We start from the raw sequence: 15,740 nt of genomic DNA, 5'->3' as shown, positions 1-15,740 counted from the left end.
GTTTTAAGCGGCTTTTGCTTTTACTATTTGCCAAAATGTATAAATTCGGTACTTAGACATAACATAAACTTAATGTATTGTGTTCAAGGCCTCATTTGTGTCGCATTTACATTGATTGCATAGCTCAGATACAATGAGTGGTGGTCGGGGTGGGGGTGGAGGGGTTAATTTTTTAAATATATATTCAATTTACAGTGACAAAGCCTACAGAATGCAATGTTAACAATTAGGTACCATATTTTTTTTTCTTTTCAGAAATTATATTTGAAACAGAAAGGGATGGGTGTCTGCTTCAACATTGCTTACATATAGATAACACATATTGATAACACCTATCATACTCTCAGTTTCTTTCTTTTCATTTTAGTTTTTATTTTTAACATAATAATATGATATTTGACGACACCAAAGCATTGTACAAAGACAACACCTACTTAACCGAATGTTATCAATATTATGTTTCTACCTTTTCAGAGACACTGGTAAACTGTAAATAAATGGAAGGAGGGTCTTTTTAAGCACTCAACACATATGTATGAACGTATATATATACTGTACATACCTGCATTAACCTGTTTCTTTTCTTTAATTGGAATTTACTAAACACCGCACTGTGCGCTTTGATGCAGGCCTATTTGTTGTTGTAATTGAAATCATGTATAGCCATTTTCTGTACTTTTTACCCTATGCAAGGCCTTTCAGCATAACCAGTGGCAAATAATTGCACAGATAATTGTCCCTAAGCACAAATTTATTTTTAAAAACTAGCGTAACAATGAAAGCCTGCGAGAGTGAGTATGCAAAGTCAAGAAGGGGGAGTGATCATGTGTGATGTGGGAGTGACTGTAGGGTTGAGTATAAACTGACCATGGATGCAGGGAGAAGCATCACTTGCGTTTCTGTATCTGGTTGTTGTGCGAGATAATGAGAGGTGGTACCAAAGCATAAATTAGAACAGCAAGGATTCTCCGAAGGCATACATAATATTAAGGTAAGTGAGATCTTATTTTATAATAATACAATGTAATACAATAAATTGTATGCGTTGATCATTTTGGACATGTTTATTATCATTGCTGTGCATGTACATTGCATATCACAGAGAATGGTAAGTTTTTCCTCATAGAGGAAAAGCAGGTTTCACCCCCCCTAATTTAATTTCTGCTGCTTTCATTTCCTTCAGCGGTCCATTCTTCTTCAGGACAACCTTTATGATGGAGAAAGCTGCACTGCTGCTGTTTTATTGCCTGTTCATATCTACTTCAGGATCCCCACTCTACCCCTCCATCAAGTAAGCTTTACTAAATTCTCAACTCCCCACTGATGGGATGCATAATTTTGAACATGATTTTTAATTCCTTCTGTATATGACTATTAAGTGAATTCAGGATCATTTTCATTCATACGTCTGCGTTTTAGGGAGGTATACCATCCTGTGCTTTTATCTATTTATTCTTTTGAGATGTATGAAGTGCAAAGAAAGTGCTTGGCAAGCTGTGGTAACGAAGGGTATTTTTACGCCATTGCTTGTCAGAGCTGCACCCTCTGCAATTGTTATTTTTCCACCTTAATATTGCTTTTAGTAGCAACATATAGAATATTTTCTACGGAATAACAATATTGATAGTCAAATACTCTTAGTCTAATATGTGGTAAACCATACAAAAAATATGACTATAGTGCTATAATCTGATTACGTAAACTTAAAAAAAAAAAAAAATTGCCATAATTAGTTCGTTGGTATTTCTCAGGTTTGGCCAGAGGGACACATCCATTCTGTTGACATCTTCTCTAAAAAATCCAGAGCAACTGGAGGACACGAGTTCTGCCCAAGAGAGAACAGAGATACGGTCAGTGTAATGCCACACATTCCTCCAAAAGTATTGTCAAATTCCTTTATTTTTTCTGAATGGGAAACTGCAGTATGTAGATACGAGAAGAAAGCAGCAGTTCAGCCTTTATTTCTGGGTATTCACGTCTGGATCTGAAACTCAACTTGGGAAAAAAAAACTGATGCAAAAATTGTTTTAGATTATATCTTTACATATCGTCACCCTGTTGAAATAATTGCTAAAGTCATTTTCAACAAAGCTGATTAAAATAGTTGGAAAAGAAACACAGTCAATGTACTGTGCAATATTTGTAATCTTTTGTATGTTAGTATTTGTTATTTCTCTTTACATGTTGTACTGAAGGATACGCTTAAATTTCATTGTACAGTTGTTTGAATCTTTACTGCAAGGCTACTATTAGTACGACCACAACAAATGTTTTTTGCATTTCCTGAAAAATCTGAAAAATGCCTGAGGCAATTATTTTAAAAATGCGTCGATACGTCAGTTCTGCGGTAATTTGTTGACATTCTCTATTATCAACACACTTGGGCACATCCATGTCAATACTAAGTACTATTCTACAGGGTCCTTGTCACAGTCTAGTATGTATCATATATGTATTGTATATCTATAATATAGGTTATTTTTGCCTGCCTAATTTCAGTTTGGGCCGCCATGCAGATGCCATCTTTACGAACAGTTACAGAAAAGTGTTGGGCCAAATCTCTGCCAGGAAGTTCCTACAGACCATCATGGGCAAACGTCTCGGGTAGGCTTCAACAGGGGATTCGAACCCTTTAAACTGTGCAAAGCCAGCAGCTGAGAGAGCCACAGGGGATTCTATTGTGGCCATTGTGTGACAGTGACACAATGAAACCGGAATCATGTGTTCTTTTTTGTTCCCTAGAGATGAAAGTGAGAGTTATGTGAAACGTCAGTCAGATGTCTATGAGGGAACATACAAAGAAGATCTGACATCTATCCAACGTAATCAGAGATACAGAGGACTTCATGAAATGCCATGACGCTCAGGTAAACAGTTGTACTACTCCGCAGGAAGCAGACAACAGCATGTCAGAGTCGTTCTTACTCAGCTCTTTGTTCCCTGCAGACTGCAGAGTGGAGAAGACACATGGACAGCTCATTCTCAAAACCACTGCAACTTTTTTCCAGTTTATACCTTATTTTCAGTTCGATCTGCCTTTTTTATTCATTGAAGCTGTGAAAATTCTGTAGCACTCACATCACAGTACTGTGAGCTTGCTTGGCACTGATATTAAAGCTTGATACAACAATTTATGTACATTTAGAACGTTAATTCTCAAAGACTGTGAAATGAGATATTAAGTTTACTGTGGTAAATCATTCCTTTTCACCTAATTGGTCAATATTTAATTGACCTAACAAGTAATTAACCATTAAATGCTCTTCCACTAAATGGCAGAAGATGCAACCAACCTGTGGATCCACTTGACATTTATTTAGTATGAGATGGGTTTTTGTGGGGTAAAGCCCTACCAAATCGCAACTACTGTTGATGTTGTGGACATTCACTTTGAATGCTACTCCTCCGTCATTCGTGAATCTATCGTCTCGAAACCTGCTAGCTATGTAGCACAGGCAAGTCTATCGATCCTTGGAGCCCAGTTTTTTTTGGGGGGCGTATTAATTCGTTGTGGAATTATAGTTACAAGTTAGCCTTCTGTAGGTTGGGAATTTGCCAACAGAGAGCATGTATGCATAGTACATTGGTGCATGTATTGCTTATGGGCAGTGTTGGGCACATTACTTTAAAAAAGTAATTGGTTACATTACTCACTACTTCTTCCAAAAAGTAACTGAGTTAGTAACTGAATTACTCTATAGTAAAAGTAACTAGTTACCAGGGAAAGTAACTATTTCCGTTACTTTAAAAAGAACTTGTTGTATGTCAAAGAATTTGAAATTTTCTGAGCAGTATTCGAGTCAGTGGAATAGAGAAGAACAGACAGGTAGTTAACTTGTTAGGTGCTTCAGCAGATTTGAATTGCTTACCACAGATGTCGACAAAAGCTTTGCCCCGGGACATAAATTACACATTACATGCAGGTTCTTTCCTTTAATTTCGACAAACTTGAAATAGTGTCTATATCTCCACCTCTTAAAGGACAATTTTTCTTCTGAATGGTCTGCCATCCCGACCCTGTGCATCTGTTTTGCGTGTGTGTGTTTGCCGCTCGCGCCGTTCCGGTTTGCTTGTGAAATCACCGGCTCTGATTGGCTTACCACGACACATGACTCTAACCCTCAGCCAATCACAATCACTTCCATCGGATCTCTCGAGGGGCTGCATTTAGGTAGGCTCGTTTCCCGACAATTCACGTCACCTTCAAAGCGTCTGCCGTCCTCAAGATGGAAGCAGAATTATTGCTGGCTGACAGTGGGAGATGGGAACGAGGCTAGCATCAGGTGTAGCAAACACAGAAACGTTACCAAACTTTGGAAAGCATTGTCTAATTGAATGAGCAGGGACAAACAGCTTGGAGTCAGAAGTACGTGCGCTATTCTCGAACCTGATCGCACCCAAAGTCTTGCATGACAAATCAACAGAGCAGAGTCTACTCGACACGGCAGGTAGTTTCTTCAATTTATTCAGAGTAAGTAACGCACCGCTTTTGACCGCCAGTAACGGTAACGGCGGAAAAAGTAATTAGTTAGATTACCCCGTTACTGAAAAAATAACGCCGTTACGTAACGGCGTTATTTATAACGGCGTTACTCCCAACACTGCTTATGGGGTACAAGTTAGCCAGTAGAGGGCAGTTTTCAGCCTGTCGTAGCACATAAGTGCTTGTTTTTCATCGTATAAACTTTAAAAATCTGCTCCCACACACCTATAAAATAATTGAACCACGCTTTTGAAATATATTTTGAATGAACTGATTGTTGCAAGCATGTGATATATAGAAACTGCAGGCAAAAATAAATATGCTCAAAGGTTTATGCCTTAAAATACCACGCCCTCACACTTAAGTCAAAATATAACTGTAGTTAAACACAATGGAGATTTTTTATTTTTTTTTCCAACCAGGGCGACATTATACTATAGAGACAGTATATTGGCTTTACAAAGCTGACTTCATGTGTAGTACAGTCATTCCCAGTTAAGTGCCAAATAATCATAATGTGGGGAAAGATATTTTGTGCATTCGGGTGTCAAATAAGATTTTTTTTTTTTTTTTTTTTGAACTACTGAAATAATCTACATTTCCCAAATTTCAAAAGCACAGAGAAATTTTTGCGACTGATCGTTACTCATAACATTAAATCTAGAATAATTCAACAGCATAAGAGAGTCTTTGCCTTCTTGTCTAATCTACTTTTAATCAAAAACTAAATTCTTCATAGGAGACCCTGAAAAGAGGAATGAAAAGTTTGGTTACCCAGGGTATCTCCAAAGAGTTAATGCCACTGCGGATACTGGAGCTCCTTCTATCTCCATCTATGAATATTGATGATAATTATGCACATCTTACGCGAACAATTTGCATAAACACTATGCTATATTAATCACACTATATATGAACCGCTCTGGATCCACTCGAGTTATACATACATCACACTGATCCACATTAGGGCAAAGATGACCACTTGGCGAAGTAACGGACATTATTTATTGCCGTGCATGTACAAGACCAATGCAATCTTCTAGACTGAGATAATTACAAAGCAAAGAGGGTCCAGCGCTGAACTGCCAATTCACAAATATATTTTGCATTTTTGTGTACTTCCTTATTTTTTTATTAAAAAAAACCCAAAAGCACATTAAACAGTTTCACATCTTATTCAACATTTCCACCGAACTGGATAAATGAACTGGGAAAAATGCTAAGCATTTTCCCTGCTACCTTGGCTCAGCACCCAGATGTGTGCAAGACACCCCTGGGTAAGGATAACAAACAATGGTAAACACAAAAAGAACAATTTAGATCACCTCCATTTCTTTATTTCTTAACAACAACAAAAAACATACTCAAACTTCCCATGAACAATTTATCTTGGGAATGAAAATTTGTATCAAATAGGGAAGCAGCTCTATTTTGACACACTCAAAGTTATTACAGTTTAAATTACTGTATAGTTGCAGTCACTTATGATCAGTATGTGCTAGCAAATGAACAGCTAAGACACACCGAGCAAAAACTGTTGAGGTGTGATGAGCTAAGAGGGCAGACGAAGGGTAATGTAAAAAATAAAATAAAATAAAAGAAAGAAAGAAAGAAAGAACAGTAATTCCATCAAGAAACCTCTCCATTTTTTTTCTTTTCTTAAATCAGAGCACACCGAGACAATGGCATGTTGTAAAACAAGTCAAACAATCTCACAGGAAGATGAAGTGCAATGGTCCATGGAGTTGAAACACGGGGGAACAATCTAACAGAACCGGTCTAATCTCAAAAATACTTCATTCCTGAATTTAAATCCATTTCAGCAACATAAAATTTCTTCGACTGTCGCGTTGTTTCAAAATGAGATGTGGCAATCGACTCCAAACTGTGCTCCTTCAGTGTCTTCGTTTAATGTCTTACGCTTACTTTTTCTCAAGTCTGTGGGAAAAAGAGAGAAAAGGTTTATGTTACAAATTTCAACCTATTTCTGTAACATTATGACTGTAAAACCATCAAGAATGCTAAGCGGTATAGATGCACCGAAAGTTTGGTGGCCAAAAATATTCCACCGAAATGTGACTTAAAACGTGGCATTTTCACTTAAAACAATAGTTCCCGAAACCGAAAGTTGATTGGGCACAAGTAGAAAGCTTGGTAGCGTGCACTTCTCTCAGAGTGCACTCAAGTGGTGAATGTGAATGTGTTGGTTCGGTGTAGCCATTCCCACTTTCCGCGTGAGGGCAAGCTCTGTTTTCTCATGATGACTCAACTGCAAGTACAACTAATGGGCGAGTTCATGGGTCGCTCCAAGAAAAGTTTCTAAATTATCCCTTCAATTACCATCTGGTAACAAAAATGATAACACAAATAGCGAAAATGACAAAAGTGTGAAGTGTGGGTCAAGTATAACATTTAATTTCTGGTTGATTATTATTAAATGTGGTACATTGTTGAAACAACAGGATATAAAAAAATATTTTTATAATTCTAAGCATTAAGAATTCATATTTCAAAAAATATGTACATATATTTTAAATCTGAATAATAATTGACTTGATTGTGTTCTATATAACAAGTATAAAAAATATTTTAATAATATTAATAAATAATAATTGGTTGCCGTTTTCTGCCTCAATTTTCTCACATTCGGTTTCGGTCAAGAATTTTCATTTCGGTGCATCACTACTAAGAGGCTGAACATGCATTAAAATATAGAGCTATAACCAATATCTAGGATGTGAACGATGCTGATGACTTTAGTTCACAACACAATATTATGATTCAGATGTGTAAAACTGGTCAAGTGGAGAGTAAAAAAATATGGGAGGGGATTAATGCAGTGTGGCCATGGTCCATGGATATACAGAAGTCGTCATGTTAATGGAGTGATTAAGTAGGACAAGTCAAACCAGCTACTTGGCGAGAACATGAAAAGGCTCAGTTAGGAGAAGTCGGCACCACACAGCCATGCACTCTGCCAGCCATTATAAAGATGCACTGCAGATACAATCTATGTGGAAGCCCTTACTTTAGCCTGGGAGCACAACCAGACCATTTGTAACAAACAGGCGCTTTATCGGAGGCTCCTATACTTTGCCAACCTACTACTTTGCTCGGCAGCAATCCTGAAAGAGGAGTAAAGAGACAGCGGCATGTAGATAAAGAGCACAAAGATGATGACACATCAGCTGACAGTGATAGGAAATTAAAACGTTCTCAGTGGAAGTTTGCAACTTGCATAAAAAGGATTAAAAGGGGAACAAGAGGTAAAAGTGAAGCAAAGAAACATTTAAGCGATGATAATCGAAAAATAGCTCACTCAGACACTTTAAGTGCTCTAGAAGAAATTGGCCACTTACACCATCTCTTCCCTGAGTAATATAAGATTTGTGGGCCAAGCCATAAGGAGAACACTTTTCTATTTTGGAGCTAAAACCAAGAGGCCTCTGATGGACCAGAGTACTTAAAATCTTAAGGACCCTGAACGCGCTCTGTCTCCCCTTCAACTATTAAGAACTCTCCAAGAAATCTGTTGTGCGTGGTGCCATCGACACACTCACCTCTTCACTGCTTTTTGTGCTAGCATGCGGTTCCCGGCCAGGAATGTTACAGCGCCGATAATCGCCAGGTACTTAAGAGTCTGGAACATGTTCAAGTGGGTCCAGTAGACATACATCAGGCCCAGCAGCGCTAAAGAAAAGTATCACAATGTTTGTAAATGAACATCAAGCTACTTTAGTAAAAAATATGCACATCTGCCATTTTTCCCATGACTATTGTTGTGATCATGTGCAAATTAGATACATTCTTATATTTCTCATTAGCAATTAAAAAAATAAAGCTATAATTTGATCGAAGAAAAAAAAAAGTTGGGGATATAGCTTTTCATTGAAATTTGAGGGAGGGCTTGAAATGCATAACTACAGGGTGTCCATAAAGTCTCTTTACCATTTCAAAAATTTATTAAAAATGCAATTGATTTGATATTTTATTCAGATTTGTTCTTTTGTATTCAGCGTTTATTGAAGTTTTTTTTTGAACCTCTTTTAATACACTTCTACACTGACAAGAAGTCATTGCCAGAACGATGGATTGGAAGGGATGGGCCAATTCCTTGGCCGCCATGTTCACCAGATATCACTACCCTGGACTTCTTTCTATGGGGCTATGTTAAAGATATCGTGTATCGAACAAAGATAAGGGACATTACTGACCTTAAAAGAAGGATTATTGATGCCATTGCCACAATTGATGAGGCTATGCTACAGCGAACAAGGAAAGAAATCGAGTACCGTCTTGATGTGCTTCGTGCAACTAATGGTGCCCATGTAGAAGTGTATTAAAAGAGGGGAAAAAAACTTCAATAAATGCTGAATACAATAGAACAAATCTGAATAAAATATCTAATCAATTGCATTTTTAATACATTTTTGAAATGGTAAAGAGACTTTATGGAAACCCTGTATAACCTTCACAGATTAGATATATTCGACCTTAAAGCAACACTTTGCATCTTTTCAGTTTGGTCAATTTTAGCGATACCTGTGGACAAAAGCGTTAGTTTTTTGCCTTTAGGGAAGACTGTGTTTACTATGAAGACCAACACTGCATTTCCCATGAGGACCAGCGCACACCAGAACAGTGTCGTAAAATCATCAATCACTCAAAACTCAATCTCCCAGTCGCCTGCAGATGGATTAAACAACATTTCTGTTTCCAGCAGCTGTGTGAAGAACGACTAGTAATAAGGTAATGAATCCAGTTGTGGCTAAATAATAGGATTTGACGGTTAGCAACCATGTGGCTTAGTGTGGCTAACCTAGCGAGTGAAAGCCAGGTCAATGTTTATTCTGTATATCCTGGTAGCCTCGCTTTTGTCCTCCGAAGAAAAAACTTTTTCTCTCTTGTTGCTCTGTCATCTTTGCAGCATTCGCGCGAAAGCGTTCGCATCAACTTCCGTCATTATAATGAATAGGGAAAGGGGGAAGTGGCGTATGCCGTAAAGCAGATAGGACATTTGTAGTTATTTTGTCTTGCAGGGTTCCTGCCACCCTCTTTAAAGTTAATTAGTGTCGGTGAAAGCGATACAGGGCCCCTCAAGATAGTATAAAAGAGATGTCATTCAACTAGGTGTCAGTTGACATTTTACCACGAATGTTATGTAAATATTTTATAAAGGTTGAAAAGTTACCTAGTGTTGCTTTAAGTAAACTTTAAATGCTCATTGAACTCTTCAATATTTCAGTAAATTGTGCACTTTTCTAACAAGCTAATAGCAAAATTCAAAACAGGTATTAGATCCCTTAAGTGGCCAATATGTTTCCTGTTCGAATTGGTACTGAAATGGTATAAGCCAAAGGCAATGCCTAAAAACTGATTTAAAGTACTTTTCCATTTTGAGGATTTATATTTAAATGAAAATCGTTCACATTAAAAACTAATATAACCATTTAAAAGGAAAACCACAATTTTGGGTCTAGTTGATGTTAGAATTTTAATAGCAACTTGCTCTATTTAAGAAATAAGCACAGTATCATCACTGACATGACTACTACAGTAAGGAAGAAAAGAACTGAACAACAATCTATGGTCATTGTTTTAAAGATGGAGACCAACCTGCATGTCCAACATGGAAGAGAATGGTGCTGGGAGAAAAGCTAAAATTGGAAATGTTCGCCCCGAGCTTAATCCACTGCACGAGAAATGAGAAAAAAAGGAAAAAAGAATGTGTTGTCAGTGTCGTATTGCAAAGACACAAATACAGGAGTGGAAAATATATTTACCACAAAAGACACAAAGCCCTGTATGTAAAAGTAACTAAAAGAGAGCACTAAAAAAGATTTACACTTGCACTTGAGTGTCAAAATTAGAAAGGACTACATCTTAAAATTGTTTATCAATTATTGAAAGTACTGTGAAGCTGTTTTTCTAATGGCGGGAATTGGTCATTCAGCAATGACTGCCTCCATTTGTCAAATATTAAGTTGTTAACCTGATAAACAAAAATAAGTTATGGAGTGCGTTGTTACCAGGATAAGCAGAAGCAGGATAGGAGACAGGACGAGTGCAGTAAATGCATTGGAAACGACCGTTGGTGGCTTCTTCTCTGGTTCCCTGAACAAATGCTGAAGATGCAGAATAACATTTAAAACCAGAGAAGGTGCTGTGTCTGATTTCACATTGTCATTCAGAAAATCAAACATAATTACAAAGTAGTAGCCTTACATGGATCTCTGGTTTGGGTACGTAAAGAGTCTTGGCTTGAATGGTAGCTGGGGCGTCCTCATCCACAAACCTCAGCACAACATCCACCTTTAGAGCGATGGATGGTCAATATCAGGCATAATTTGTAGGACAAAAATTAATGTACGATGCTGACACCGACCACGTTCCACAAGATGGGGTTGTCCAGTGTGGCATCTCCAACCATCAGATACAGAGAATAGGTACCCGAGATCAGGGCAAATTCTGTTTTACGCTCTGCAGCATCCAACTCAAACTTGTACAGACCCTTAGAATCTGGCTCGGCAACAAAAACAACCTCTTGGCCAGTTTTCTGATTATGGAGCCGAACAAAAGTCTGTAAAAGAGACAATAAATAGTCAAATGTTCGGAACTTTGAGTGGTGAAATGCCTTGTTGCACTGTAATTACAAACCTGGTGTGGAGTAAGTTCAACTCCAGTATTGGCGTCAACCAGCTGGAATGCCATGGCAAAGTTCTGGTGGCTATCAGCGGTGAAGGAGCTCTTTGCTTTAGCAGGATATTCAACCCTGGATCATTTGGAAAAAATCATTTAGTTGGTTTCTACCAGTGGATGATAAAAAGGTGCATCGGTCTTTATTCTCAACCTGGTGGTCTTAGTGCCAATGCTCTGGTCCTTATCCACCACAGAGAGGTCCATATTGGTAACAGCCACCTCAGTCGATACTTTCACTTTAAGCTACAAGTCATCAGAAACATCAACATCAGAAAAAAAGCAAATGAAGTAGTTCAAAACTCAATGAATTAAATGAGGAATGACGAGTAGCTAAAAGTAATAATGGGATGATAATTGATAGATTTGAATAGGGACATGTGAGAAATGTACTCTCTTATTGAGTATTGATTGATGTGTCCACTGCAATCGCCCTGTGTATTGATTTAATACAATAATTGACATACGTATGTAGTGTAGTGCACGAATCCCCCCCCCCCCCCCCCCAAAAATATTAAAACTTAATAAAACACTTTTTTGACATCACTGGTGCTGAAACAAAGAAAATATTTTCTAAAATTCTAGAAGGGTTCGTCTGAGCCATAAAGATTAAAAGTAAAAGAGTATAGACTCTAACCTCAACATGATTGGCAATCAATCGGGAATCACCAGTCACAGAAAGTGTGAATTGGTAATATCCGCTGGCTGGTTGTTGGGTCATGAAGTTCAGTTCAAAGATACCGCTGAAAATAGAAATAATAATTTTAAATAAAATGTTTACAGTCAAAACTAGGCCACAAATTGATGTAATCTAAATTAAATAAAAGCAAAGCATGTATGGTAATATTTTTATTATTTATTTATAGTTTTGTTCTGCTTATGTTGTTCCCTTGTTTTAACTGTAATGTGCCTTTGAGCATCTGTAAAAGCGCAGCACAAATATATATTTTTTTATTATTATCATTATTATTATTTATAGTAGTGCTGCAACGATTAATCGATTAACTCGAATATTCAATCAGAAAAAAAAGGTCCGAATTAAATTTTGCTGCTTCGAGTATTCGTTTAAAGTGTAACCAAATGTAATGGTTTGTTTTTAAAAATGTTTGCATTCAGTTTAATTGATTTGGGTGGAGACACTGCCCTCTAGACTGCCTCATTTTACATGGCCAAATCCAGCTGCTCCCTGTTAAGACCAACATAAGCTAGGTTTTTGTTTGAGCTAATGTTTTTCAATGCATTCGTAATTTAGTTTAAAGGTATATTTAGCCATTTTTGGGTGGGAATATGTGTCTGAACCATTTGTTAAGAGCATTGTTAAAAAAAAAAAAAAAAAAAAAAAAAAAAAAAGGTATTTTATAGCATTTAAGCTAGTTGACATTTGCTATGTAAGTTAGCCAATTGTTCTTTTGTTGTACATATGTAGATCCTTATTTTATTTATTTATTCATTTTAAATACCGTTTGAGGCCCAGCTCAGGTATTTTAAATTTTTCATGTTTATCCGATAACTCAATTATTCGAATTAACTAGTTCATCGATTAATCGACTACTAAAATAATCGATAGCAGCAGCCCTAATTTATAGACAAAGATTGAAGTTAATAAATAGAAAAGAGTTCTTTGACACATACTCATTGAGCGTGAATGGCGCTTGGCCAAGAATGACGCTCTTCGAGGCCAAGGCATACACAGATTCCACGTGCACGTTAGCCGAGGCCAGAGGCTGAGACATGACATCAGTAACAAGGATCTGTGTATCAAAAAGAGAGGCACAATGACAAAAGTAATTTGAGTTGACATGCAAATAAATTGAAATAATATTCTGGTTTTATACCTGCAGGGTTGGTTGGCTGTGCGACACAGTGGGCGGGCCATGAGAGTTGACGACCACTGGAACATGAAAACGGTTGTTGGAGAGAGTAGCAGCAGCGTTTGCCACACTGAAAGCTTCGGCCAAAGAGTCCCAGGACTTCTTGCTGAAAATGGAGTTCACCAGCTGAATGACTTGGTCCTGTGGAATAGGTAGATACATAATATGTAGGTTGAGTTAATTGTCAGGACAAATAATAAATTATTTGTTATTACAGACTTCGCAGTAACATTATTTTATTATTCCCAGACAGAAATTCGGACATTCAACAAACATAATCCTACCTGTTTCAGTGGTGGCTCTATATCGGTATGATCTGACAGGGCATACGCAGCAGTTACAAACATGGCAGTGGCCTCAAGTCCCTCTTCAAAATGGAGGAAGATGCCACCAAGATCATCTAAACGAGCTGTCAGATCCTGGGAACGAAAACCGCAGAAGTGGAGTGATGCCAAAGACAAATGTCACAGCACCACCTGGTGGGTTTTGGTATTAAAACGCACCTCAATTTCCTCAAGTATTCCTCCAAGTTCAGCTTTCCGAGAAAGACGGGTGGCTGTTTGTAGAGCTAAAGTAATGCTGCTCAAAAGGTTCATTGTAAACAATCGTATCACAAAAACGTACAAAATCCAACCACTCCATTTTCCAACATAACTTACGCCATGACATTGTCCTCCTTATTTATGCGAGCTGTGAGCGCACTTACGACTTCCTGAGATGTCACAGGAAGCCCCAAAGAACTGAGTGCGCTAACAGCTCGGTGAATTTGAGTCATGGTTGAGTCTTCACTGACAGCAGCCAGAAGGATGTCTCGAGTGTCATTGGTCACAGGGATCTGAGGAGTGATGACAACGCTCTAGGTTTGCATTATAAAGAATCAATTTCCTGACACGGAACACCATGGTTGGACTTCACAATTGTGTTTTGTTAAGCACGTTGAATTTCGGAAATGATAAAGCAAGTGAGTAAAACAACAAACATTTTAGTTCCTTTAAAACGACGTGGTCGTACCTCACATCCAGGTAAGGCTTGGCTCGTCTCCGCAGCAAAGAAGATTGAGTCGACATCAGTGGGATCGAGCTGGGAATTCAGGAACTGGCATACGTTCTATAAATGATCCATAGATTCATTGATTTAAATCAAGGCTAAAACACTCAAAAACAAATATGTTGCACTTCAAAGATTAAACCTTAGCCAGTCTCTCAGAATGAAAATACACACAACTCGCCTTGTGATCAGGAACAGTGGCTCCAAGTTTGGAAAGACCGATGACAGAGTAGTATGCCGACTCCAAGTCCTCAAAGGGCTGGCTGAAGAGAATTTGAAGTCGAGCAATATCGGCCAGGGAAAGAAAGTGGGCTGGTGTGAGCGTTTGAACTCCAGTCAGACTCAGGCTGAGCATGATCAACCCGAGAAACCCTGCGAACAGAGGTGAATTAAATGCCGACCCATTACATGGTCAAGAAAGTCCTTGTTTTATGTTTGGATATCATACGTAATGTTGTAATTTTGACTTGATAGACACAATGATAGTTTTCATTTTGTCGAGTTTTCATTACTGTACTAACGTGCGTTACTCAGCCAAAGCTAGCTAGCGACAGTTGAAACCCGCACATTCGTACGGACGCCCTGAACTAGTTTACCATATTTTTAGCGGTAGGCAATAACACATTGCACATGTGCCTAAGATATATACATTTTCAAAAATTCTAATCTAAGGTTAAAAATGCAATTCATTCACTCACTGAACAGTTCCATGTCTACCAGTCTAATGCAGCGTCACCAAAACGAACGATTACTTCCGGCGTAATGTCTGACAGCCAGATGTAATATCCGGTTTTGGTTTCAGAATAAAATAATTAACTATATAAAAATGGGCGTCACGACATAACAAATTTTACGTTTTGAGACTTGCGTAAAGCGACAAGTGAAATAATCCTGTTAAAAATTACTATACTATTACTAAATACTGTCGTCTAATAGTAGTTCAAAATGGTAAAATGTCTTTAAAATATGTAAAGTAGTTATTGCAAGCACTGCATAAACCACATAAAACCATCACAATACTAGTTTGTCAAATCCTTGTCCGTTTGCGTCAATATTTGAGATGAAGCATCTTAAAACCAAAGCAAATGGACAAGATGTTTCTTCCTCATTCAATGTTTATTCTGTCGGTTTTTCTTAAAACAATACAAACCATGCAAACTCGGTGTCAGGATTAGGTTGCCAGCATACTCGGACTCACACAAATACTGGGTTCTTCGCCTCACATGGCTGATTTGTGTACACTCCACCCCTCCCAATCACCTTTTTCTGACCCCCCCCCCCCTTTTTTCCCTTGGTCAACAGCCCCCCCCCCACACACACACACATGGTATCAACTGGAAATACAACTGGCTGATGATAGCACCAACATATTCAGTTAGTGTAGCCGTTCAATGTATTTCTTGTTTGTACTTCTTCTCTTTCTCCTTTTCTTCTGTCCCCCCATAACTCCTTACTGTTCGCTGCTTTCTATTAATAAACGAGGCATGTTGAATGATCACAAGGGGAGTATGTCATACTCCCATATGATACATTAAAACCAATCGGACACTCAGATTTCCATTCTCTGTGTCAAGTCGCTGAACAGGACAAGTTTTAAAAAAGTAAAAAAATTAAAATTAAAAAACCTTGCACTATAGAAGCAC

General features: G+C 38.0%; 2 protein-coding genes across 3 annotated transcripts; one reads left to right on the top strand and one right to left on the bottom strand.

Annotated features, from left to right (window-relative positions):
* The first annotated feature begins 878 nt into the window (after positions 1-878).
* On the top strand, positions 879-3,100 carry ghrh (growth hormone releasing hormone). The gene is made up of 6 exons (XM_057846742.1): positions 879-991; positions 1,184-1,291; positions 1,752-1,850; positions 2,500-2,604; positions 2,743-2,867; positions 2,947-3,100. Exons 2-5 carry the CDS (start codon positions 1,212-1,214, stop codon positions 2,858-2,860), a joined length of 402 nt encoding a protein of 133 aa, XP_057702725.1. The 5' UTR covers positions 879-991; positions 1,184-1,211; the 3' UTR covers positions 2,861-2,867; positions 2,947-3,100.
* A 2,704-nt stretch (positions 3,101-5,804) lies between these two features.
* rpn2 (ribophorin II) lies at positions 5,805-14,880 on the bottom strand. Of its 2 annotated transcripts, XM_057846026.1 has the most exons (18): positions 14,796-14,880; positions 14,279-14,469; positions 14,062-14,157; positions 13,710-13,885; positions 13,554-13,629; positions 13,335-13,469; positions 13,015-13,191; positions 12,812-12,930; positions 11,817-11,922; positions 11,334-11,425; positions 11,141-11,255; positions 10,869-11,063; positions 10,709-10,795; positions 10,513-10,608; positions 10,100-10,175; positions 8,044-8,173; positions 7,512-7,608; positions 5,805-6,421 (listed from the first exon to the last, which is right to left on the bottom strand). In XM_057846026.1, exons 1-17 carry the CDS (start codon positions 14,806-14,808, stop codon positions 7,557-7,559), a joined length of 1,932 nt encoding a protein of 643 aa, XP_057702009.1. In that variant the 5' UTR covers positions 14,809-14,880; the 3' UTR covers positions 5,805-6,421; positions 7,512-7,556. The 2 variants fall into 2 exon arrangements, with proteins under 2 accessions (XP_057702009.1, XP_057702010.1); XM_057846027.1 differs by lacking the exon at positions 7,512-7,608.
* Between the last annotated feature and the right edge of the window lie 860 nt (positions 14,881-15,740).

This window comes from Corythoichthys intestinalis, chromosome 9 (assembly GCF_030265065.1).
Source record: "Corythoichthys intestinalis isolate RoL2023-P3 chromosome 9, ASM3026506v1, whole genome shotgun sequence".
Taxonomy (NCBI): domain Eukaryota; kingdom Metazoa; phylum Chordata; class Actinopteri; order Syngnathiformes; family Syngnathidae; genus Corythoichthys; species Corythoichthys intestinalis.
Note: the sequence above shows the minus strand (reverse complement) of the source record. Positions and strands in the feature narration are given on the sequence as shown.

Excerpts from the sequence above, each read along its gene's own strand:
- rpn2 (XM_057846026.1), bottom strand. Across the intron at positions 13,630-13,709 it reads AAGGAGGACAATGTCATGGC|CATTACTTTAGCTCTACAAA; the intron begins GTAAGTTATGTT and ends CCTTTTGAGCAG. Across the intron at positions 11,923-12,811 it reads GCGCCATTCACGCTCAATGA|CGGTATCTTTGAACTGAACT; the intron begins GTATGTGTCAAA and ends TTCTATTTTCAG.
- ghrh (XM_057846742.1), top strand. The coding sequence starts at position 1,212 with ATGATGGAGAAAGCTGCACTGCTGCTGTTTTATTGCCTGTTCATATCT. Across the intron at positions 1,292-1,751 it reads CCACTCTACCCCTCCATCAA|GTTTGGCCAGAGGGACACAT; the intron begins GTAAGCTTTACT and ends GGTATTTCTCAG. Across the intron at positions 2,605-2,742 it reads ATCATGGGCAAACGTCTCGG|AGATGAAAGTGAGAGTTATG; the intron begins GTAGGCTTCAAC and ends TTTGTTCCCTAG.